This window comes from Thamnophis elegans, chromosome Z (genome assembly GCF_009769535.1).
Source record: "Thamnophis elegans isolate rThaEle1 chromosome Z, rThaEle1.pri, whole genome shotgun sequence".
In the NCBI taxonomy this organism is placed as follows: Eukaryota; Metazoa; Chordata; class Lepidosauria; order Squamata; family Colubridae; genus Thamnophis; species Thamnophis elegans.
Window position 1 is genome coordinate 88,683,187 of NC_045558.1, and position 23,612 is coordinate 88,706,798.

Sequence of the window (23,612 nt, forward strand, 5' to 3'; positions counted from 1 at the left end):
TAGGATAGGATAGATAGAAGAATAGAATAGAATAGCTTATTGACATGCAAAGCAACAAGATAATAATAATCATATTAATGATACCAATAGGAGAGAGTAGTAAAAAACTTGGGAAGGATAATAATAGTAGTATTGTCATACAAGATGGGTAAATATACTTAGGTAAAAGCACTGTGAGAATTAGGTGTTCAGCAGAGTAATAGAATGAGGGAAGAAACTATCCCTGGGTCTAGTTGTTTTGGCATGTGATGCCCTATTGGGGGGGGGTAGAGAAGGGTCTAGATACTTTAGCCCTCCTTCTGACCTATATGTAGGTCGTCTATGGAAGGCAGAGTGGTTGCACTTGTTCTTTTCTGCTGGAGTCTGTAATGGGTTAAATGCTGTTATGAGAAAATAAATAAAACAGATAGTTAAGAGGTACTGTTAGTCCTCTCTCTGTTTTTAGTATCTTTTCGTATCATAATAATGATTATAGTGAGTTACAAAGAGACTTTTCACCAAGTGACTTTGAACTCTTTTTCCTCTGTTTTCTCCTCCCAGGAGCCTTGCCTGTACTGTTGTGGAAATGTTAACAGAGAAACCACCCTGGGCAGAATATGAAGCTATGGCAGCCATTTTCAAGATTGCTACACAACCTACTAACCCCCAGCTTCCTTCTCATATATCAGAACCTTGCCGGGCCTTCTTAAGACAGATCTTTGTGGAAGCCAGGAAGAGACCTTCAGCCGAAGAGCTGCTCCAGCATCATTTTGCCCAACTCTCCTACTGAATTATCATCTTTGGAATAGCATTCCATTTTTAGATGATACCGTTGTCTGAAGTGTTGTAGTCTATATCAGAGAATCCATTCCAGAATGCTGCCAGATAAACATTCTGTTTGCCTAGTAAGATAATGTGCAGGGGCAATGCAAAAGTCAGCCAATTTCATTTTGGTATCTTCATTTTGAGGGATTGAGGCTTTCCTCTGTCACTACCCATGTGCTGACATGGTATTTGGCATGTGGCTAGGAACAATCTCAAATGCTTCATTTGAATATAGATCTATCTCTCAAACTTGTGAAAATGAAAAAGGAGGAAATGGACTCTGAGAACTGCTAACTACTACAAAAATGTGTATTGGGCTCTTATTATCACTCTGTTTTACAGCTTTTCAGGTTGCAGGGTGTTATTTCTACTTCTCTTTAACCTACAATGTTCCTGGGTGATGAGAATGGAGGAGGGGATTCCCATGGATCAAAAGTACAATGGAATCTAGTTGGAATAAAGGTTCCCTGTATGATATAAGGAAACCGAGTTCCATTCTGGCAGGGCTGTCTAAAGGTGTAATGCAGAACTATGTGTTCTGTGTCTATGCGGTAATCACGGGCTAACACAATTTTTGTCTAGCAAAAAAAATCAGTATTGTGCAGCTCGACACTTAACTTCTGTTTTTTTAAAAGCACTGTCTAGTCTTTATGACATCAGAGAAATTAGGAATTCCTATGGGAGATATTAAGAATTTGTAGAAATTAAAGGAAGCTGAGCAAAGCATAGTGCTCCTTCTATGAATATCAAAAGTCAGAAAATAAAATGAGGAATATACATGGAATTTTACATTATTTGCAGAATTTATCCAGATTATAGAATGTGCCATTTTATGGACTGTGTTGCACAGGATATCATGCAATGAATAAATTGTGGCAAGAGGACTATTGTGAGAAAGCATGGTATTAATGTGCTGCCTTTAGATTGTTGTTAGTTGATAAGATAACAAATTCCCTTCTGTAGTGTTATACAGAGTTAGGATATTATGCTACAGTTAAAATTGATATGAAAATATCTTAATCACTTTGAGAAATTCAGTCTCATATACCTCCATTGGTAGCTTTGTCCATCCAAATCCCTTTCACAGGATAATCTCCCCCCCTCAAATTTCTAACCAAAGATTATTTCATTGTTGCCAAGATTATTCTTCAAAGAGAGGCAAAATATCACTGCTGAGCCTAACAGGATTGTTCATACTGAACAGAACTACCTTTTCCAGGTGCTTGTAATGGAAAAATTGGGGCATGGAGAAGTGATACTGCTCATCTGTCTTTATTCATTCTGGGTTTTCTGTATGCTTTTTTGATCTTTAAAAGAATAGCTTCTAAGGTTTGAGACCATGTTTTCCCACAGTTCTGCAGAGCTGCAGTTTGTTAATCTGGATTTTTCCAGAATTCTGATTTTTTTTTTCCTAAGAAACTTCATTTTTTCAAGAGGCACTTCTATCAGATTTAGTTGAGTACAATCAGAGAGCTAACTTCTTGATCTCACAAATGTTTGGTTGCCAACAGCATACCTTTATTATATAAAATGTTGGATTAGAACCAGATACACTCAGACAGGACCTCTATGAGATCTATGAGTATCTCCGTTATCCATTATGTAGCAAATCATGTACACTCAAGGAGCGTTAGGACAGATGAAGGATGTGACCCTTACTGCTTTGCAAACAGCATTCTGCCAGTTGTGACACTTCAGGTGTTTACTGTTAACCTTGCAAAGATATATTCATCTACCCTTGCTCTAGCCACCAACTTGTCAAGTGTTTGTGTCAATGCAAAACTGAGATTCAGTCTCATCTGTCACTTTATACAAAGTTGCCTGTGGTTGCTTGTAACAATATTGCAGTCTACCTACCTAGCCTCAGATGTTAAGGAAAGCAAGTGGGGGAGCCATGCTTTCAGTAGCACTTCTTTTAAAGCAGAATGCAATTAATATGCAGATAAAAGCAGTTCTTTTCTGCTGTTTCCAGCCTTGTAGCTGTGGCAAAGGCCAGACCAACTATCTTGATGTGCTCAAGTTTTCTGTCATATTTACTAAAGAATGTCTATGGCTTTGTAACAAATAAAGTTATATAAAGTGTCTGTAAGGATGTAAAAATGCTACCATGATTTCCTTTTTTTACTTCATTTGCCAACATATCTATAGGTCTGGTTTGTTGCCTTAAAAACACATATATTCTTTTTCAAGATAACAATGTTGAGTTACAGTATTTCCTTTGATTTTAGCTAAATATCAGCAACAAGTTGATCCCTCATTTGTCTTTGAGAATATGATATGTTGCCTTGGCTCCTCAATGGATGGATAAGCATAAGAAATAAGCCAAAGTGTTATTCATATGGTCAGCAGTGCACTTTTATAAATATATTTATATCACTTTCTTATTAAGCATTTTACTTCATGTAAAGAAATTATGATGTCTCATACTTTTTATTTATGCCATACTTGTTTATGTTTATGTGTACAGCAATTATTATGGAATGGGGTGGGAGAAATTGACATCTTTGTGAATTTTTAAAAAGGGGAAAGAAGCAGCTGGTTTTGCAAAGATTTTGATTACTGTTTATTACAAGATGTATCAGGTCAAAATACCTTTTTGTTTCCTTGCTAATTTTGGGGGGGGGAGAAAAGTAAGTGTAATAGAATAGAAATGGCAATTTGGAATAATAGAAAGCCACGAATTATATATATTAGAAATCATCAGTCTCATATGTTCCTGTTGATATAACACACAGTCTTCATTGAGCTTATTGCCATTTCTCCACAAAACAACTACACTGTTTTGCAACAGTGAGGTTGTGCAGTTCCAGTGTAATCTCATTTTAAAATAGATTTCACTAGTTGGTCTCACAACTTTTGTATATCTATTTCTGTGGTATTTAAGCCTCTTTTTTTAAAACAAACAAGAACTGGCTTATTATATGCTGTGTTTACTTGCAGTAGAATGGTATGTATGCATGCATGTATGTATGTATAGTGTGAATAGCATACAGATAATCTGAAAAAGAAGGCTATGATGTGGGAAACAGTCTTTGCAATATCTGAATTGCTAACATTGATATACTGCTACTCAGTGCAATAAATTTGTCCCTGAAATTTCATCTGGATAATATTCACTGGAGTTCTACAACATCAAATAATTCAGGAGTGCTTACTTCTAGGTAAATGCATAAAGAATTATAGCCTTAAAAATGTCCCTTTTCTTTTGTAATTTGTCTTTTATGCCAACTATTTCCAGATTTTCATTATTTTTGCTTTATAAAAGCCCCCCTTAGGAATTTCTCTTGTGAACGCTTTATGGTCTCCTGAGGAATTCATCTTGCAGATTTGCTTTTGGAAGGTTTCTGATTCTCATCAGTGCAAATGAGAGACAGAGAAATGATATTTTGCTAATTCTTTCACAGAACTGTAATTATAAGCAAGGAAACAAAGATGGATTTAGGCTTGGTACGACGATTCTGTATACTCCAGCTTCACCAGCCACTTTTCTGCTAAACAGCATACATTTAAAATACCTATTGTATAGAAGCTATTGACTTCAGACAACATGTATCTTATTACCTTTCCTGAATTGCCTCCTTATATGTGGGCTAATTTAATATATGATTTGGAAGTTTGACAAATAGCAAAAAATATAGATTGTCTTGTTTGGTGATACATTTCTGCAAGATTTCACAGCTAATCTGAGATCCTCTTCATATCAGACCTTTGAATTTATACCTTTGAATGTGATAGTATGTCTGACTTTAAATTTACCCAAGAAATTATTGAGATTGGGTAATTAAGTATGCAGCCTTCTGTATATTTTACACTGCCAGTGCTAGAACATTTTTTTTAATTTAATTAAACTCAAACAGAGAGCTTTGTAGAACATTCTGTGATTTATCATTTGGACCTGGAGTATACAGAAGACCTTGAAGTACTTGTCTGTTTCTAATTTTTATGAATTTCTATAATGACTGAGGCTTGCAGTGCAAAGCCAGGCAAATGTGTAACTTTTATTTACAATAAAATATAATTTTCAGCTAGTTGTGTGTGCTACTACATCTTGTATTATTGAAGGTTTCTTGAAGTGGAAGCTTCAATAGCTCCATTTTGCAAAAACACACTATGAATTCTCAGCATAGCCATAGTGGGATAGTGAAAATTGTCCCACACTTTTTAAACTCAAATAAGTTATTTCATCAGATGTTCTCTTTGAAATCCACAATCAGGGAAGTGAAGCATGTGGTTGTGAATTGTGGGATTTGTTTAAATGTGAGAAAGATACACTCAGCACTTTAAAAGATGCTTATCATCTTTCATACCCTGCTAGACACATTTTTCTGTATATTCTGGAATGTAGGCACCAAACACTAACTTTTATTAAGGAAGACATGTTTTAAAGCTGCTGAACATGCCATCTGACATGTTCTATATGAATTGTGTGTGAGCCACCGCTTTTCTTCTAGCCAGTGATATTAACCTGGGTTTTTTTTTTTAATGCATACAATGATGACTGGATTGTTCTCTCATGCAGAACATGTTTCTTGTTCAGCAAGAAATCTTTTGGAAACTGAAATAGAAGTTGCACATTTTCATCTCTCAAAACTTTCATAAACAACATCAAAGAGGAAAAGCTCAGAAAACCTATATTACAAAAATAAGACAGTGCAGCTCTGGACACAAACACCACAAGTGTACTTCAGCTTATCACGTACCACTGAAAAGGCAGATATAAAAGATAGACACTGAATTCTTCCCCAGAGTTTAAGGCTGAATGGATAGAACAGAGCTGATGAGAACTAGGATGCAGGGTCTGCAGACCCACATTCATCAGAGTTTTGGAGTAATATACATGCTTCTATAACTCTTAAACCAATTTTACCCCTAGGACTCTTAATGTGTAGGGTGTCTTATACACCTGTCTGAAATTCTAAAAGTTGTATTTTCTATTTCATTGTGTAGAATTTCTAAAGCTTGAATATATACATCTTTACCCTAGACATGTGTATGGAGTCTGCAGCAGAAGCACGCAGCCTCCCCATAAGAAAAGAGGTAACAATCTACGTTTAGGATGCTAAGTAAATTCACAGTCAGAATTCAATATGTTGCTGCCTATTTGCACAATTTGTTTATCCAAATGGCCAGATATTGGGAATAGATAATGCTTTGTCTCCTTAAAAACTAACTATAAAAAGAATATCTAAAAATTGGTTAAAGCCTGTTGGAATAGTTTCTTCTACTTGAACTTCAAAAGCAAGGAAACCAACATCCAGGTCAACCTGTTAGGATGCTGCTTGACTTGCTAAAAGGGTGACTTGGTTGTGTCTTAACATGTTATATGGAATAACGTGTAGTCATAGCAGTGGTGGGATTTAAATAATTTAACAACCAGTTTTCTGCCCTATGATTTCTTCCAACAACCAGTTCACCTAACTGCTCAGAAAGTTAACAACTGGTTCTCCTGAAGTGGTGAGAACTGGCTGAATCCCACCATTGAGTCATAGACTTTTGACCAAGGAGATGTACAGGTGTGAAATATTACATTTACAGCTTGCTAGTCAAACTGTTTAGCTACAATCCTGGTTGCAATTCCATTACTAGTATGACCTGGTCCTTTTTATAGTATTAATATTCCTGCTTTTCCATGAGTAAAGCAAAATTTCCCATTTTCAACATGTCTGTAGTTTTTTGGATGCTTAATTCTTTCCACAGCCCATTAAAACTATGGTTCATTCCTGCTTAGTCTTTCCTGCTCCTAGCCATCTTGCAATTACCATTGCTCTCCATCAGCTCAGTTCATCCCCATATCAAAGATCTCAAAGTGGGGAACTATAGGCTATGGGTCATGCGGTATCTGTACCATTTTCCACCTCTTTCTGCAGCCAGAGTTGCTTGTGCTGCTTGCGGCCAAAACCTTCATCATAGTTGCCTTTGCTCTTGAACAGCTGCTGGTAATGTGGCTTGCAGTAGAATTCCCCATGGAGAGCTGCATAACTACCCAAGCTGAATAGAAATAAGAACATGTTAGGGTTTACTAGGAAAGAGCTGAAAAATGGAAGAAAACTAGTATAATGGCAGTTATATTATGAAAACAAAGCTATGAGTTTACTGCTGTGTCCTTCCTGAGAATTTGCAACATAGCATCTTTCAGATTTTGCCATCGTGTACTAATAGGAGCATGAGACCTACCCCATAAAGGAAGCAGAATTATTGTACTGTACTGATGCAAAAAAGTTGTGAAGTCATTTAAATGTTTAAATGCCATAAGTGCTTGTGTTTCTTCAGAAAGCAGAAAGATGCCTAATTTAGTCCTGTTTTTTCCACAATTCCTACTAAGCTTAGAAAAGATTTGTTTGATGGGAGCTCTTCATCCAAATGGGTTTCTTGGCAACAGCACAGAACTATTTTGCCATTACTTTTTTCTGAGATAATTTTCAGCTTCAATTTCTGTTCAGGTACAAAGCATGCCCCATCTCTGCTTAACCTTTTGAAGATCAGGTGAGATCATCTGCAAGTCGATTTTTTTCTTATAGTGAAGTCTCCTGATTCATTTGTTTTAACAGCTGACTGATAAAAGATTAATGTCTCTCTCCCTGTAGTTTAATGTTTAAAAGTGTTAAAAGCTGAAAAATTGGGACCTGAGGGAATTTTGATATGATTGCCCTTCAACAGGCAAAAAGAACACTGCTCTGATTCAAGCCAACTATATTTTGCACAGTCTGGTAGCATTCAGTACATGGTAAAGAGGCTGGAAAAAAAATGAGATGTCATACCAAAGCAGAATCTATTATCAGTTCTTTATCAGGCTGCTAAATGGGGTGGATGGAATCATAATTAATGATGGCAATTGGGAATGATACAGGATCAACAACCAGGAGATTGACCCACATATTCCCTTTGTATTGCTTCCTCCCCAAAACAAAAAGGGAAATGTGCTCACTTTTCCCTTACCTTAGCTTGGTGTGGCAATGCTTACAGCAAAAGCAGTAGTTATGGAAGACAAATTTATCAGCCACCAGGCGCTCCATAGGATAGACAGTTTTCTGGCAGGCACTGCATGTCTCTTTCACCTGGGCCTTCATGCTGAATGACTGGATGACAAGAGTAAAAGGTGATGTTGGCGAAAGTAAGTTCCAGAAGAGGAAGCAGCAAGAGAAAAAGAACAATGCACAATTACCAGTGATTTAATTATGAAGATACAATTTCAAAGCAATTTGAATACAGCATATTCGACTTGTTTGCCAAGCTTCCTAACTTTTATGTTTAGTTAATAGTAAATAAAAGCAGTCTTAAGCGGCACCCTGGTTTAACATTAAGTAATTTAATAGCTGAAATAATTGGTAATTTATGGAGAATGTTCCAAATCTAAAAGTGCAGGACACTGGAATTCAGAATGAAATATTTAATATTAGCAATAGCATTTGGATTTATATATCACTCTGCAGAGCTTTACAGCACTCTCTGAGTGGTTTACAGAGTCAGCATATTGCCCCCAACAATCTGGGTCATTTTACTGACCTCAGAAGGATGGAAGGCTGAGTGAACTTCAAGCCCTGTCAGGAGCAAACTCCTGGCGATGGGCAGAGGCAGCCTGAAATACTGCATTCCAACCACTGCACCATAATATTTATTTAGTAGAAACCAAAATGCTGTTGAAAATCATTTTAAAGGATTTATCACAAGTACAATCCTCAATCGTAATTTTCACGCGTGTTTTTTTAATTTAAAAACATATGAATATCCATGGTCTGAATTCAACTGGTATTTAGGGAAGTTCCTTTGAAATACATCTAAAAAGAGAGCTATCAACTTGCCTTTCAAAACAGGTTTAAAAATAATAAAGAGAATGATTACAAATTCTGCATAAAATGGAGTTTCAATGTCAGGGTGAATTATTTTATTGCTATTTTCATATGTTCTATAAATATGTTGCACATCAGGATACAAGAATGTGATCTGAAGAGATGAAAGGCATTGCCTTTCATCAATTTTGATAGGTACATCAATTATCAGCCTTTTAGGACCAGGGTAGCCTGGTAACAGTGATTCAGTGATTCACATAGTTATCATTTCACAGTTAAACCACTGCAGTGTATCTTACATGATACTGGCTATCCTTAAAGAAAAGCAGTTAGAATGAGAAACTGCAGTTAGTGGCATTCTTCTCACTTGTATTTTGACTTAAGTAAAACCCTGATTGTTTTATTAATATCTGTGCTTATTGAAATATTTCAGTTTATGATTTAAAAAATAATACTGAATGTCCAAGGATCAAATGCAGCATTTCCCAACCTTGACACTTTATGATGTGTGGACTTCATACAGTATTTCAGAGTTCCCCAGCCAGCATGAAGTCTCCTTCCAGAATGTTGAATGGGAAATTGTGGCAATTGAAGTCCACACATCTTAAGATTGATTAGACTGAGAAACACTCTTCTAATAGAACTACTTGGCTTCCAAGTAGGACTTCCAAGTAAAAATCCCACCCCTTCAAGCCTGCGTTTTGGCCTGCAAACTGCCAGGCGAGGCCTGCACAAGCCTAAACAGAGCGTCAGAGAGATGGACTCACACCTCCTACCTCCATGTTGGCTGGCAAAGTGCATGACAAATGTTGCGGAGTCTCTGCAGTTGTTTGTAAAGGGAAACAACTACCATGGTTCGGGACCATAGGTTCAGGACTTGTATGTAAACACTAGGGGACGCTGATTGCATAACCTTGAACATTTGCTAAGGGAACGATTGTAACCCTGGGATGACCTGTAGTCACAACTTTTTCAAGTAATAGTCGCCTGAAAGAAGAAAAAGGAGTGATAAATACCTTGGATCTCTGTACAATAGATGTCCCCGTGTTGCTTTTTGCTTCCTAAATAAAGGAGGGAGAGGGAAAATAAAAATTAATGTTCTTCTTACATAGCAAATCTTATTTATAGATTTGAATACAAACTGCAGTTTACTTGTGTTATATTTGCTGATATGCTGATTTACTAGCAAGCTAGTACTTTTCTTGAACTCTTTCTTTAGTTGTTTGAATATTGTTAATCAATCTAGAACAATAGTAATGCAAGAAAAAAAGATTCAGAAACATCAGAGAGACGTTCTATTGCTTTATAAAATATGGGAAAAAATAGGGAAAAAGACTACTATATCCACAAGTTACAATGTGGAAGAATATATTCAGGTGAATCTGTACAATCCAGTGATGGGTTGCAGATGGTACACCCCGGCACGGGTGTACTGGAGCCTGCCCGGAGAACCGGGTACCATTCCGGTACTGTGTTCCGGAGGACCCACACACTCGCCCAAGCTCCTTACCTGTCCTTTAAAAGCCTTCAGCGCCTTCGTGCACGTGCATGGCACATACAGCACCTGCGCAATGCTCTGCAGAGCAGCTGGAGCATCGCAGAGGCTTGCAAAGGTGTCGCTGTCAGGTACGATGCATGCGCACATCACAGTTCCATGTGGACAACGCCGTACCGGTTGGAATGGGATCCAGAACCCACCACTGGTACAATCACATTATCTTCAAATGAATTGTTTGCAAATATCTCAACAAAATACATGGAATGAAATAGATACAGTCCCTGTGATATTTTCTGTATAGTGTTCTGATGCAACTCTTTTTGTGTGACAATGGATGGTCACACAAAAAGAGTTGCATTAGGAACACTATATAGCAGGGAGAGAACCCACTGCAGTACCCAGCAAGCCAAGCAGCTGGAGATCAGGTACCTACATTAAGAATTCCAGCAGAGTGGGTATCCATTTGTCACAAAATGTCTGCCCAACACAGTGGAGAGAGAAAGGAAGAAGTAAGGCACATGACCGACCACATGGCACACCTTGCCATACATCAAAAGCATTTTGGAAGCTGTAGAATGCAGTTTCCGAGATCTGCATGTGGGCATCACACACCACCCAAAGGCTATCATCCGAGGACAAATTATGCATTCAGAGATCGCTTGGAGGTGGAATATACTTCCAATGTAATCTACCAAATCCCCTGCATGGATTACCTCTGTGACTATGTAGGACAGACAGAGGAAGCTAACCACCAGAGTGTAAGAATACAAGCAAGTGGTCAGATGGAGAGAGACCCAAACCCATTGGTAGCCTCACACTGCAATGAAGAGTTCAAAATTGAATGTATGTCCTTGTTCAATTTTGCTACTAAGACTGTTGGACGAGCAGGCACAGAGACAGGCAGGGAAGTGATTGAAGCCTGGGAAACAGGCTCCTTGTCAGTCAACAAGGGTGTTAATTTACCACCAGCCTATCAAATACTTAGAAGGCTAGGGCTGAGCAGCACAAGCAAATGACAGCTAATGACTTAAAAGCCAGCCATCAGTACACCCCAATCAACATCTAAAAAGCCACTTACAACAAGCATTATAAATAACACAAACAAAACAGCACACATTCTGCTGGAGAGAAGTTCCCTGAAGATGGGCTCCTGCATGAGTCCGAAATCTCGGAAGACAAAAACCTCTCTGGTCACAGTGACCAACCCAGATTTAATTCTGTATTTTTTTTTCTTTATACCTATATTCCTCCCAATGAGAAAAGTATTTTCTTCAATAGATTCTATACATTAAGTTTTCCACCGTGATGAACATGTTATTATTTAAAGTACCAAGATAAAAATAACATAAATTTGCTTGGTTCATATATAGTGCTAAGTGGAAAGTGCATCAATAGCATTGCAACTTATTGCTAAATGCAATCTCAGCCATTGGTGTAATATTCCTGTCTGAAAAGCATGATTTAAACAAATGATATGGCCCAATGTACAAACAATATTATTTCCCTATTTATTTCCTCCTTATGAAGTAGCAGTAACACTTTAAAGATACTGATTTCTGTACGTACATTAGAAGAGGCTGTACTGGATTGTCCCTTAGCTTGGAACATTGTGCTCTATTCTCACCCACACAGGCTTATATCTTCACTTGTTTGGGTTGGCTAATTCTTCAATGTGGATATGGCTTATACCTGAGGAGAAAAAAAAATAAGTCGAGAATATTAGAATATTATTCTACAACACTCGAATATTTCTCAGCTTTCTGAAATGTAAATTCCAGATAACCAAAACATCATGCACAAATACTGCTAGTATACGCATAGACTATTTTATTGTACTTCATTTCCTTTTCAGACTAATTGCAGATCAAGAGATTTAAAAAAAAACAATTCTGAATGCAATCTCATATATATTAGAAATGTGTTAAGATGGCATTATTTTTAATATATTTGCAAACAGCCATATGAACATATTTATCTCAGTATGCAACTTATCTATTTTAATACATATATTTTACAAAAACTATTCTTGAAATAGTAGCTATCAATTTAATTTAATAATAAATATAACTTAACAAAATAAATTAGTGTACCTATGTTCTTTAAATCTCTAATATATAAGATACGTATGTATGCGGGGGAAGTTGTACATGTGTATTAGAGAGATTCACATTTTCCCCTAAAGCTCAGAGCTGAAGAAGCTTCTTGGATGAGAAGCTAAATATCTTGAAAGAAAACAAGAAAGTCCAATTGCCTCTTGAAAAAGCACCTTTGGGACAACCATGACCGGGATGACTGAGAATTTCCATAGACAATTCTCCCCTAAGCTTTCCTTCTTTCTCCCCAGAAAAATAAAATTGTTGGATTCTCCTACCCAGTTTCAATTCGTTTATGTCTTCACTGCCACTTGAATCTCTGCTGTTCATGTACATTTACACTTGTTAGAACATTCTTGCCTCTTGGTTCTACAAAGCCTGTGTGCTGCTTAAGAAATGGCCCTGATTCATTTCCGTTCCCCTTTGTGGTTAGCTTGTTATTTCCTGCTTTCTCCATTTAAGGACATGCCAGGTACCCATAAGAGGGTTAAAATTTTCATATTAGATACTAGAGCCATATAAGCAAAGGGCAAAATGTCTCCCCCCCCCCCATTTGACATGCTTGAATTCACACCAAGGCAACCATTGCAAGTTATTTGGTCATTGACACTACTATTAGAACTATTTTGAAAACTGACAGTGCATCAGGAATCATGTTTTCTAAAATAAAGCAAAATGATAATTTTATTATAAACAATCACTTGGGGTCTGATAGAGAGTGTACTGGGAAATTGAAATGATTTGATGCTACTTTGTCATTGTTTTGAGTCCTGATGTCAAATTTGTCTCCATTAATTCTTTTGCTCAAAGTTTTTTGTAGTACAATGTAGAACAAAGTTTGTCCTACATAGAATCCAGAAAAGTGCTGCTAGCAACTGACTTATATCATCTTGGATAAAAAGAATTTAAAGGTATCTCTAATCTTGTATATATTTTTGTTGGGGGTGTATGGTGTTGCTCTTGGTGTAGTTATGAGGCAACACAAGGACACATTAGTATAAAGCAATCCTGTCTTCCAAGATGTTCTCAACATACTGTTTTGGAAAAACTAGACTTCATGTCCATTGTTGAACAAGAGATTGCTAAACTCAAATACATCCGAAGGTTTCATGCAATATCACATGGTCTCAACACACACAATCAGTTTTTAACTCATTATAATTATTGATTGACAAGGGATTGCGTAACCAACTTGTCTTTCCCTCCCTTCTCTCTCCATCTTATCCCAATTTAACTTATCATTTCAATTAGTTTATTCATCTGATGAAGTAAGATTCACATGTCTTTTAATAAAATATATTAGTTTAATAAGATGCTGACCAACTTCTTCTGATATCAGGAAGATGCATGTCTATACATTGTCAATAAACAAACAAACCACATTCAGACATGGCAGAGAGACAAGAAAACTGAGATAGGAATGGGAAAGGAGTCACAAAACAATTAAAGAATACAGTACAACAAATAAGCACTGGTTCTAAACCCACCTCTGTGGTTTTATTATATTAAAAATGTTTATTTATTAAATTTATATGTTGCCCAACTAAATGCTACTTTCACCATAACTAGAAGAAAGGTGGAAAGATACAGAAATACTGGTCAAAATCCAGGTATAGCTATACTAATAGCACAACAGATACTAATGGATGAATATAATTTGGTTTTACATATATAGGAAAGGAAATTCAATAAAAATAAAATACAAATAAAATGAATTTTATTACTTTGTTTGATGCCCTACTCCTTTTTAACATATATTGCCAAATTCACATTGACTTAAAACTGCTAGGGTTTCAGTCACTCATTAAATACTAATATGGACTTCCTAGGAATGTTATTACATACTTAGTTATCAAGAACTCAGAGACATTTGTGTGATTCTGATGAAGGGTGTGGGGTGTTGTTTTTTGTATATAGCCGGAATTTACATATCTTAAATTTTTCAGTCTTAGATAGAAGTTAGATAATTACGGTAGATAAAATTGAGTTTAATTGCTCTTTTCCATGTTCTAGATTTCTAACCACCAAATTTTATAGTTACTGGCAACAATTTCATGTATAATAGTATATGGACAAATAGGCTTTTTTCCATGATCTATTCCCGAGTGTCAATTTTTCTCAAATTAGGGTTCATGGAGAACTTGGGCAAACAGGTAGCTATTTGTCTGTGTATTTGTACCGCTTTTGTATTTGAACATAAGTGTGTGTGTGTGTGTGTTTGTGTGTGTATACGCATGTGTGTGTGTGTGCACAGTGTGATACTTCACTTTCATTTGATACACTGGAATTTCAAATTGGACCTTCCAATTTATATAATTGGGATGGTCTGAATGAGGTTTCTATTAAAAGAAGTTCATTGTCCTAGGTGGCTTTAGCCCCAGATATAAAGGCATTCAATTTTGATAATAGTGATTGAAAGTTTTCTTCTTTATTAGAAATTATTCACTTTCTGTTGAACTCTTTGAATTCCTAGCTTTTGTTATAACATTAAAGTATCAAAATCCAGATTGCATTATTAAAGGCATTGTGTAGGTAGTCCTTATTTAGGGACTGCCTCAAAGAATGAGAATTTGCAGTTATAATGGTGATGAAAAAGTAACTTTGCAACCAATCTTTATTATTTATTTAGAACTGCAGGGGAAAAAAACAATTACTGCCAACCTGCCTTCCATTGAGGACCTGTACATTGCACAAGTCAAAAAGAGGGCCGTGAAAATGTTTACAGACCTCTCGCACTCTGGACATAAATTGTTTCAGCTCCTACCCTCAAAACGATGCAATAGAGCACTGCATACCAAGACCAAAATAAGTTTTTTCCCCAAACACTTTCACTCTGCTAAACAAATAATTCCCTCACCAATGTCAAACTATTCACTAAGGCTGCATTACTATTACTATTAGTCTTCTCATCATTCCTATCATCTATCTCCTCCCACTTATGACTGCATGACTGTAACTTTGTTGCTTGCATCCTTACAATTTATATTTATATTGATTATTTCCTGATTGTTTATTTGTACCTTATGACAATCATTAAGTATTGTACCTTATAATTCTTGATGAACGTGTGTCTTTTTATGTACACTGAGAGCATATTCACCAAAGACAAATTCCTTGAGTGTCCAATCACACTTGGCCAATAAAGAATTATATTCTATTCTATATTTACTATCTTTGCAGGTCAGTAAAGCAAAGGGAAGTTGAAATAAATTCATAAGCAATCACAGTTTCACTTAACAATGGAGTTGCTTAACAACGCCCGTTCCAATTATAGTCACTAACTGAGTGATCAGTATGAGAATGTGTGCTGCCATCAGCCTCTTTCATTTTCTCTTTTCTCCATTAAGTAAGGGGAGGGAACAATTTCATTATCACAGTTTTTCTAGAACTTAAGGCACAAAATTACAAGTTCCTATTACATACCTCTACTTGATATAGATACTGGATAATCAAAATAATTTATGTTCCTCACTAGCTAAGATTCTTTTTATGCCTTTTTCAAGGGTTTTTTCTTCACCTCCACCACATAGTACTGTGGAAAAGCTTAAATCCAAATGGTGTTCCTAACAATAAGAATATACTAGCTGAATTCCCTAATCTAGCATTCTTATCATGTATAGGTTTACAATACCCTCAGTTGACTAGTTCATACAACAATATTGTATTGTATATATACTAACAAATAAGCTACCCAAAATATATTCAAAAATACACCCACAAAATTGGGTTCAGGTTATCTGTGGACCAAAGTTCAGGTTTTTTTAAAGCCCATCACAGCCTTAAAATTATGTGTTTTTTTTTTATAAATTACATTGCAACAATTTGCAGTTTTCCACCTGTTGCTATGGCTAAAAATTCAAAGTTCGGCTTACCCATGGGAGGTATATTTTTCATGGTACTTTGGTTGAAGTGAGGGCCAATTTATCTGCAGATACGCCTATCCAAAATAATATATGGTAACTACTTTATATCAATAGTTTATAAGATGAGTGCCCATCGACACATTGCTGAATAGATTACAATGTCCAGCAAACAATTTTCCCCTGTGAATATTCATGACATAGTATCTCTAGTGACTTGAGTCAGGGAAGACTTTCCAGGCTAAAACTTGACTGGAGTGAAAGCTAACCTTTCACAAGGACCCTATTTCCACTGGGATAATCTCTTTGGCAGGAATCCCTTTTCTGGTCAATTTTTGGCAGAGGAACATTTTTTGCTGAATGAAAGGCTAAAGAGGAACTGTCAGCTTAGCTGTTATATGATAACTTGCCCAAAAGCTATTATTCTGACTCTCTAGCCTTTGAATAAATGGCTAGAGAGTTGCCTGAAAAGATAAAAACATTTACAAGTAAAGGATTACAATTCCAAATAAATGGTACAAGATAAATCATTCAGAAGCCATGAAAAGCTGGACTATATACCAAGGGAGCAGAAGAAATATCTGATTATCAAAGATATTACTACTAAAGTACATTCTTCTAACAGAAGAAAGAGTTATTGGAAAAAACACAGTGCAGAGAAGAACTTTGCTGTTTCCTCTATTTTTTCACTTTTATTGTCAACAGAGAATTTGACTTTTCTTCATAAGAACTGTTTTGCATATTCTTAATCTCTAGACAAATAGCCTGTTCTAAAGAAAAGCCAACTAAATGTAACTGAAATAGGCATACCTCACCTAAATAAAGTTCACAAACTAATGAACCTGCTCCTTGTTTGCACTAAGCATTCAGGCCATTTGGTTATTACATAATCAAAATAAAGCAATAGCTAAAGATAAACCAGAGCTCCTTCATTGGCTTCATCAGTGATATTATTCATAGCGACTGCACCATTCACAATGATGTTCAAATGACAATTGTCGTAACTATTGTGATTATGTTCTTGAACGCTGATAGCTGATGTCATGGGGCTTACATCATGACATATTGCATCATTTGTTCTCCTTTCCTTTTCTGTGGATGCTCATAATGTTGCAAGACATCCCAAGGGAGCCAGCAAAGAGTGCAACGTTTCAGAATTTCTTTAAAATTAAACTAACTCAGGGTGAATTCCAGAATCCCATTCAAAGCCTCAGAAATTAGAGCCCTTTATTCTACAATTTTTTGAATATTTTGTCATAGAGAAAAAAGTTAGTACTTCTAAGCATCAACACCAGGGCTCCTCAAACTATGACCCATGGGCCACATACAGCCCACTGAAGCCATTAATCCAACCCACACAGGACCATGAGGCTGCCTCCTCCACATTGCCCCACCCACTCGCTGGCCCCACCCTTCAGCAAAGCACATAACTTATCTTTGCTAGCCCTGTGGAGCCCTGGAAAGTAAGGCCAACATTTTTGGCCTGCAGAGTGCTACTGGAGGCAGGGGAGGTGTGAAATAGGGCAGGGGAGGTGTGAAACACGGAGGTTTCCTGGAGCATCCACACACCTTGTTTTTTTTTACCTCTCCTGCCTCCAGAAGAGAGTGATAGAGACAGAGGACAGAGAGAAAGAAACAGAGAGAGGGGGGGAGAGGGAAAGAGAGAGAGACAAGACACACACACACACACACACACACGAAAGAGAGAGAGAGAGAGAGAGAGAGAGAGAGAGAGAGACTTGTTGATTATAAGGGCCTTAGGGCTGAGAAGATTTGTTGCAAAACTGACATGGCAACCAGAAGAGCAACATGCAAAAAAAAGCAAATAAAACACCCCCAGGAGCAAAATTAAAATTTAATTTGTGTGTATTGTTTAATGGACTGCTAAATTGGCCACACCCACCAAGTCACATGAGCTCCTAGCCATGCCCACACAACCAGTCTCCCCAGTGGTGGGTTTCAAAAATTGTTGGAACCTACTCTGTGGATGTGGCCTCCTTTGTGGGAGTGGCTTGCCACCTATGTAACCGTATGGGAGTGGCTTGCTGCCCATGTGACCGGATATGAAATTATGAATTAGTACTTAGGCCGGTCCAAGTAGCTATTCAGAAACTCTGGCATTGAAGCATGCAAGTCTTAAAGCTGTCAAGTTACAAGATCCTTGCCAGTGGTGGATTTCAAAAAATTTTGGAACCTCTTCTGTAGGTGTAGCCTGCTTTCCGTGTCCACTGGTGGAAACTCTTCTAACTGGTTCGGTAGATTTGACAAACCAGTTCTACCAAATAGGTGCGAACTGGTAGGAACCCATCTCTGAGTCTCCCCCTCCAACAGCTTGAAGAACCATGAATTGGTCCCGTTTAAAAAGTTTGAGCCCCTGATCAACACTGTCCTTTAACTACAACTGTGCTATCATATGATTTCTCCCAATTCCTTGTAATATTTTTGCAGAAGCATTTATTCTAAAGTATATTATATACAGTATACCCTAGCATGTATTTTGAATCCTTCCTTGATTATTAAAAAACAGAATTGACTTCCAATATTTTTTTTGCAGTTAAATCTTTCTAGGATCCTGTAACATCATCTCTGTAGGTTATTTATCACTAAGTAAGTAACAAACTAATTTTATAGTTAGAATATTTACTAATTTATCAAAAATTAAAGTTTTTGCTTATTGTAAGCAAGATTTTTTAATGTTAAATATTGAAAACTGTCAACATTTTTTTCATATTCTTTAGTTTTTATTTTTTAACATGGGATTCAATTTATCAATGGCTAGTTAATAGAAACAGATGTTAAAAACTCGACTGCCAGCTGTGTTTCCAGTAGCATCAGAGGTGAGTACCTCAAGCTCTGCCGCCTCACTCCAAGCCCTCTCTGTCAGAGGACTCCAAAAGGATCCATAGTCACACTATAGGGGTGGTGAAGTAAAGGGGGGCACCTTGCAGGTTGAGAAGAGCAGCACTTCTCCTCTATATTTGGAAAATCTCCCTCATCCGAAGACAAGGAACAGTGGCAGTCAACATGACTGCCATGAAGCTGGGGACAACCGAAACACCTAAGAAAGTGCTGGAGTGAAGAGAATGAACAATGATTGTTTCTGGGTGAGATTATTATTCTTCTACTTAAAAATTAGCCCCATGGGAAATAAAAAATACATGATAAGAGAGTCTAAAAGGATAATTGTTTAAGCTGTGAAAATAACTACTTCCGAGATCTATGTTGTAAAGTAAGTCAAAATTGCCAACTACTGATGAAAGGAAGAGTGACTCCTAGATTTCTGGAAATTTACAGAGGAGGAAAGGAATATCTGATATCTGGTGGAGTGTTGTGACCTTTAATTGTTTATTGTCTTAGATTTACCAGAGGTGGAAATAAGAGAGACATTTCATAAAAGAAACTCTGGGTAATCAGAATAAAAGAGCAAAATCATAGAGCAGATTCAAGGAATTTGGAAAATAGCTTGGACTATTAGAATATGGAGTAAATGTTAGAACTGGTCCATCTAAATAAATGACTTTGGTTTGAAATAAATGGCTTTTAACTGAAACTAACAGCTGCTGGAAATAAGGCAGCATGGAAATCTGAAGGAATATGCCATCTATGAAGGATTGGAAATCTATAATTTTGAACTCTTTTTGAAATAGATTGAGACTTTTACTGTTTAATGTACTTATATTGCTATCATTACTGGAGTTGAAGGAATAGCTGGAAATGAGAGGACTTTTTAATGAGATGGTTTGTTGTTCCAAAGCATTAAAATATCAATGGATTGTATAGATGAGAAAATGGAAAATATTCGGCAATGAATAAAGACCCAACTGACCATGAATTGGTGAAACAACAGAAAAATTGGATGAAATGAACTACTTAAACCAGCAAACTAGACTACAAACTAGGGGGAAAAAACATGAATCAGACAAACCAGCATATGAAGCAAAAGCTTGATGAAGAGGAAAATCAGACAAATGGCAAGCAAAAGGAGTGAAAAGAACAGATGAAGTGTCAACAAATAAATCAAGGACTGGCGCAAAAAATAGGATGAAGCATCAGCCAATAAAGGAAGAGAGAATGAAGAAAATAAAACAGACAAAACAACAATTGGATATACAGGAAGATATTTTTGATAAGGAGATTGAGACATGGGCAGACATTTGTGAGAACTGCCAACATGTTTGTACTGGGAGAAAGGCTTAGACTGAACAAAAAATATAGAGATAGAGATAAAGATGAGGAGGGTGGGAGGCGAGTAAAAAAATGGATAAAAATTGAAGCACTAATGAGGAGAAGGGATGATGGATAGAAAGAATTGCCTTTTAAACATTAAGGGAGCTTGTTGTAAGCTGATAGAGGCAGAAATAAAATTAGGGGAAATATTAGAATGTATATTTTAATAGAATAAACAAAAATAATAGAAAGAGTAGGGGTTTTCTGATGTTAGGTTTTTTGTGGTTGCTTAAATAATACTATGAGGATCACCTAAGTTTGATAAATGTGATAAAGATTACCGATATTGTTATTGTAATTTGGATTAATATGAATGATACCCAGAATCAACACTGTCCACACACAATATGAATGTTTTTTTTTAAAAAACAGCTTTTTAAAAATCAGCTTTGAAGATGATACAATTATTCCTACCCTTTGCAAACTGAAAGGGATGGTAGATTTATGGGCTACATAGTACTTTACAAAGCTATAGCAGATTTCTATCATTTCTATAGGTAATCAGCTGTTTCAGGATATTAAAGGAACTCAAAAGTTAAAAAAAGTTAGAAACTCAAAAGTTTAATAGAATGATAATAAAGGTTTATTAGTATGGATAAGCAAATATTATTATGTGATTATTAGCAATGATATGAATATTATTATTACCATTATTTTTTCAAAACTAACACACTGTTCATGTAGATAATGAGTTTTTATGTTTACTAAAGGAAATTGTATACATAAACTATTTTTTTTAATGCTAGTGTACATTTGCTCCCACACTCCCTAGGAAAGAGGCACTCTACTTGGGGCTACCCTTGAAAAGCGTTCGGAGACTACAGCTAGTCCAGAATGCAGTCGCGCGAGCGATATTGGGTGTACCGAGATACACCCATATTACCCCTGTCCTCCGTGAGTTGCACTGGCTGCCAACTGGTCTCCGGATGCAATTCAAGGTGTTGGTTATTACCTTTAAAGCCCTACATGGCTTAGGACCAGCCTATCTGCGAGACCGCCTACTGCCATACACCTCCCAACGGCCGATAAGATCCCACAGGGTGGGCCTCCTTCGGATAATGTCAGCCGGACAGTGTCGGCTGGTGGGCCCCCGGAGGAGAGCCTTCTCTGTGGCTGCTCCGACTCTGTGGAATCAGTTACCCCCAGAGGTCCGGACCTTACCCACTCTCATGGCCTTCAGGAAAGCTGTTAAAACCTGGCTGTTCCGGCAGGCCTGGGGCTGTTGACCTTAGTGTTAAGGTCCAGCCCCGATTAGAACGTATGTGTGTTGTGAATTTTAAACTATTTTTTACTTATTTTGCTTTTCTTTTTTCTTCTTTTGTTGTAAGCCACCGGGAGTCCTCTGGGATTGGGCGGCCTATAAATTTAATAAATGAAATGAAATGAAACCACTGCACAGGGAGTGAGATCAACAACTGTGAAACTGACTGGACTGAGAGAGAGTGATGGGTCCAATGTAATTTCATGCTTAAGGCAGGACTGGAACTCAGTTTTCTGATTTCTTGGCTGGTGCCGTAACTACTAGATTAAATTGGCTTTGTACAGATTAGAACCTTTCTATTTATTTGAAATAGAAATGCAATTCTACATACATAGAATCGCAATTGCAATATGACTCCTCAAGGATAGTATGAAGTTGAACAGATTTTTGGATATTTTTTAAAATGCCAGTATTTTGGCTTGTTAGATTCCATCACTTGATCTGTTTTGTGTACCTGTGCTTTTAAAAATGTGGCAGTTGGAGAAACCTACAAATACTCATTGAATCAATCAAATGGGAAAGAAGGTGCAACATATCAGGGTAAAATGTGGATGGCCAGTTTTGTTTCAATATATTGAACAACTATAGCCATAGGATATCCTGTTTACAGCCAAATCCTCCACCCTAGCCTTGAATTGAATTGGAAGCAGGGATTCCAGTTCAGAATCAGATACTGGCACTCAAGACAAGTCTGAGCAGCCAACACTTCTGTTTCCAAATCATCAAACTACTGCAAAATTCCCACAGAGTTTTTTTTTTCAAGTGAAGCCAAAGCAGAAATATAACGAGATCAAACCTCAGAAAGGCCAATTCCATCCCAAAGGAGCCCAGGAAGCTACTTTTGATGCCGTGCTCCCTGTTATAAACACCGTCATTCATTTGACTTAGAAGGTTCGCTTCCTGAGATAAGGACCAGAGGTCTTAGAGTGAACGCCGGGTTGTTTTTTTTACAGCACCGAGCACTTTACAAGTCATTCAAGAAGGTAAGGCTCAAGCAGCCGGGGTGCCGCCATCTCTTCGCTTTGAAAGCACAAATGCAACAGTTATTCTTAGCCTAGCACCTCTCCCATCCTTCTCCTTCTCCACAGCGCACCAGTAGGCACACCTCTTTGCGCCAGTGCACGCAAGCTGGAGAACGAAGCCAAAGTTCCAGGTCCGCTCTCTTTCTCGAAACCTGGAGCCTACCGGGCAAGCCTTTTGCCTCACCAACCCCAAACAAGGCCTCTTTTGCATCTTGCCCTCTCTGCATCCGCCGCGCCCGCCAGCCCAGAGCATCTGGCCGCTGCAGTCGGGCATACGCCACTTACCAAAGGGCGTCGCTGCGCGCCGAGACCCCAACTGTCCCAACGAGGCCGATCTCTCGGCGCACCTCTGCTCGCTGCTGCTTCCAAGGAAAGTGGGAGACGCCGGCGCTTCGCCCCCCTCAGCACACAAAGCGCGGCACTGCTTGTTTCCTCCTTCGTCTCCTTTGTGTGTGAGTGCGCGCGCAGCAATCTCTCAGCCCCTCGAGCTTCCCATCCTACTTCGCTCTTTCTCTCCCCACCTCTGTCTCTCCCCTCCGGCTCCGCTGAACCCCCACTGCTTATTGCCTTCTTCTTCCTCCATCAAGACGCGGGCGCGGAGCTGCAAAGGGGACGTGGTCGGTGGATATGTCTGAGTGTGTATATGCAGGAGAGAGATCGGGATCCCCGCGATAGACAACCAACCTTCTTGGTAGCCAGTCGTGGAGATCAAATGTCGCTCTGAAAAACAGCAGTGGCAGTCAAAAGTTCTTGAAGTCCAACTCCGAATCTGGCCAATCAGATGCCCTTCTCCAGAGAAGCTCCCCAACAAGAGCGGCGGCCTTGCAAAGATTTTGGAATGGGGCATCTAGTCCCTTGAAATCGCTTGCAGTGGTTCTTCTCAACAGGTTATTTGGAAGGATTTATCTGTTGACTAACAGTATCAAATGGCTGCACATTCCATAGCTCCCACTAAAGGTGCATCCTTTGGGAGTCTCCAAACAATTCCTAATCCTGAAGCTTAAAGCACTGAAAGATCACACCTACAGCTTCTGAACATGGGGGACTTTTAATTATGGTC

General features: G+C 37.8%; 2 protein-coding genes across 5 annotated transcripts in view; one reads left to right on the forward strand and one right to left on the reverse strand.

Moving 5' to 3' along the window:
* The window catches only part of MAP3K3 (mitogen-activated protein kinase kinase kinase 3), a 51,665-nt gene extending 46,833 nt beyond the window's left edge, over positions 1-4,832 (forward strand). For all 3 annotated transcript variants that reach the window (XM_032235530.1, XM_032235532.1, XM_032235531.1), the window contains one exon: positions 541-4,832. In XM_032235530.1, coding sequence (XP_032091421.1) covers positions 541-769 — 229 coding nt within the window. In that variant the 3' untranslated portion in view covers positions 770-4,832. The remainder of the gene's footprint in view (positions 1-540) is intronic.
* Positions 4,833-6,212: 1,380 nt separating this feature from the next.
* LIMD2 (LIM domain containing 2) lies at positions 6,213-22,981 on the reverse strand. 2 transcript variants are annotated; one of them, XM_032235534.1, is made up of 5 exons: positions 22,838-22,981; positions 11,656-11,778; positions 9,608-9,652; positions 7,741-7,880; positions 6,213-6,792 (listed from the first exon to the last, which is right to left on the reverse strand). In XM_032235534.1, the coding sequence occupies exons 2-5, from the start codon at positions 11,695-11,697 to the stop codon at positions 6,633-6,635; spliced, it is 387 nt and encodes a 128-aa protein (XP_032091425.1). In that variant the 5' UTR covers positions 11,698-11,778; positions 22,838-22,981; the 3' UTR covers positions 6,213-6,632. The 2 variants fall into 2 exon arrangements, with proteins under 2 accessions (XP_032091425.1, XP_032091424.1); XM_032235533.1 differs by lacking the exon at positions 22,838-22,981 and adding an exon at positions 12,461-12,542.
* Between the last annotated feature and the right edge of the window lie 631 nt (positions 22,982-23,612).

What these genes read in the sequence shown, in the direction of transcription:
- LIMD2 (XM_032235534.1), bottom strand. Translation starts at nt 11,697, where the DNA reads ATGTTCCAAGCTAAGGGACAATCCAGTACAGCCTCTTCTAAT. An exon ending in CCAGTACAGCCTCTTCTAAT is followed by an intron (nt 9,653 to 11,655) that starts GTACGTACAGAA and finishes TCCTTTATTTAG; the next exon opens with GAAGCAAAAAGCAACACGGG. An exon ending in CATTGCCACACCAAGCTAAG is followed by an intron (nt 6,793 to 7,740) that starts GTAAGGGAAAAG and finishes ATTTCTATTCAG; the next exon opens with CTTGGGTAGTTATGCAGCTC.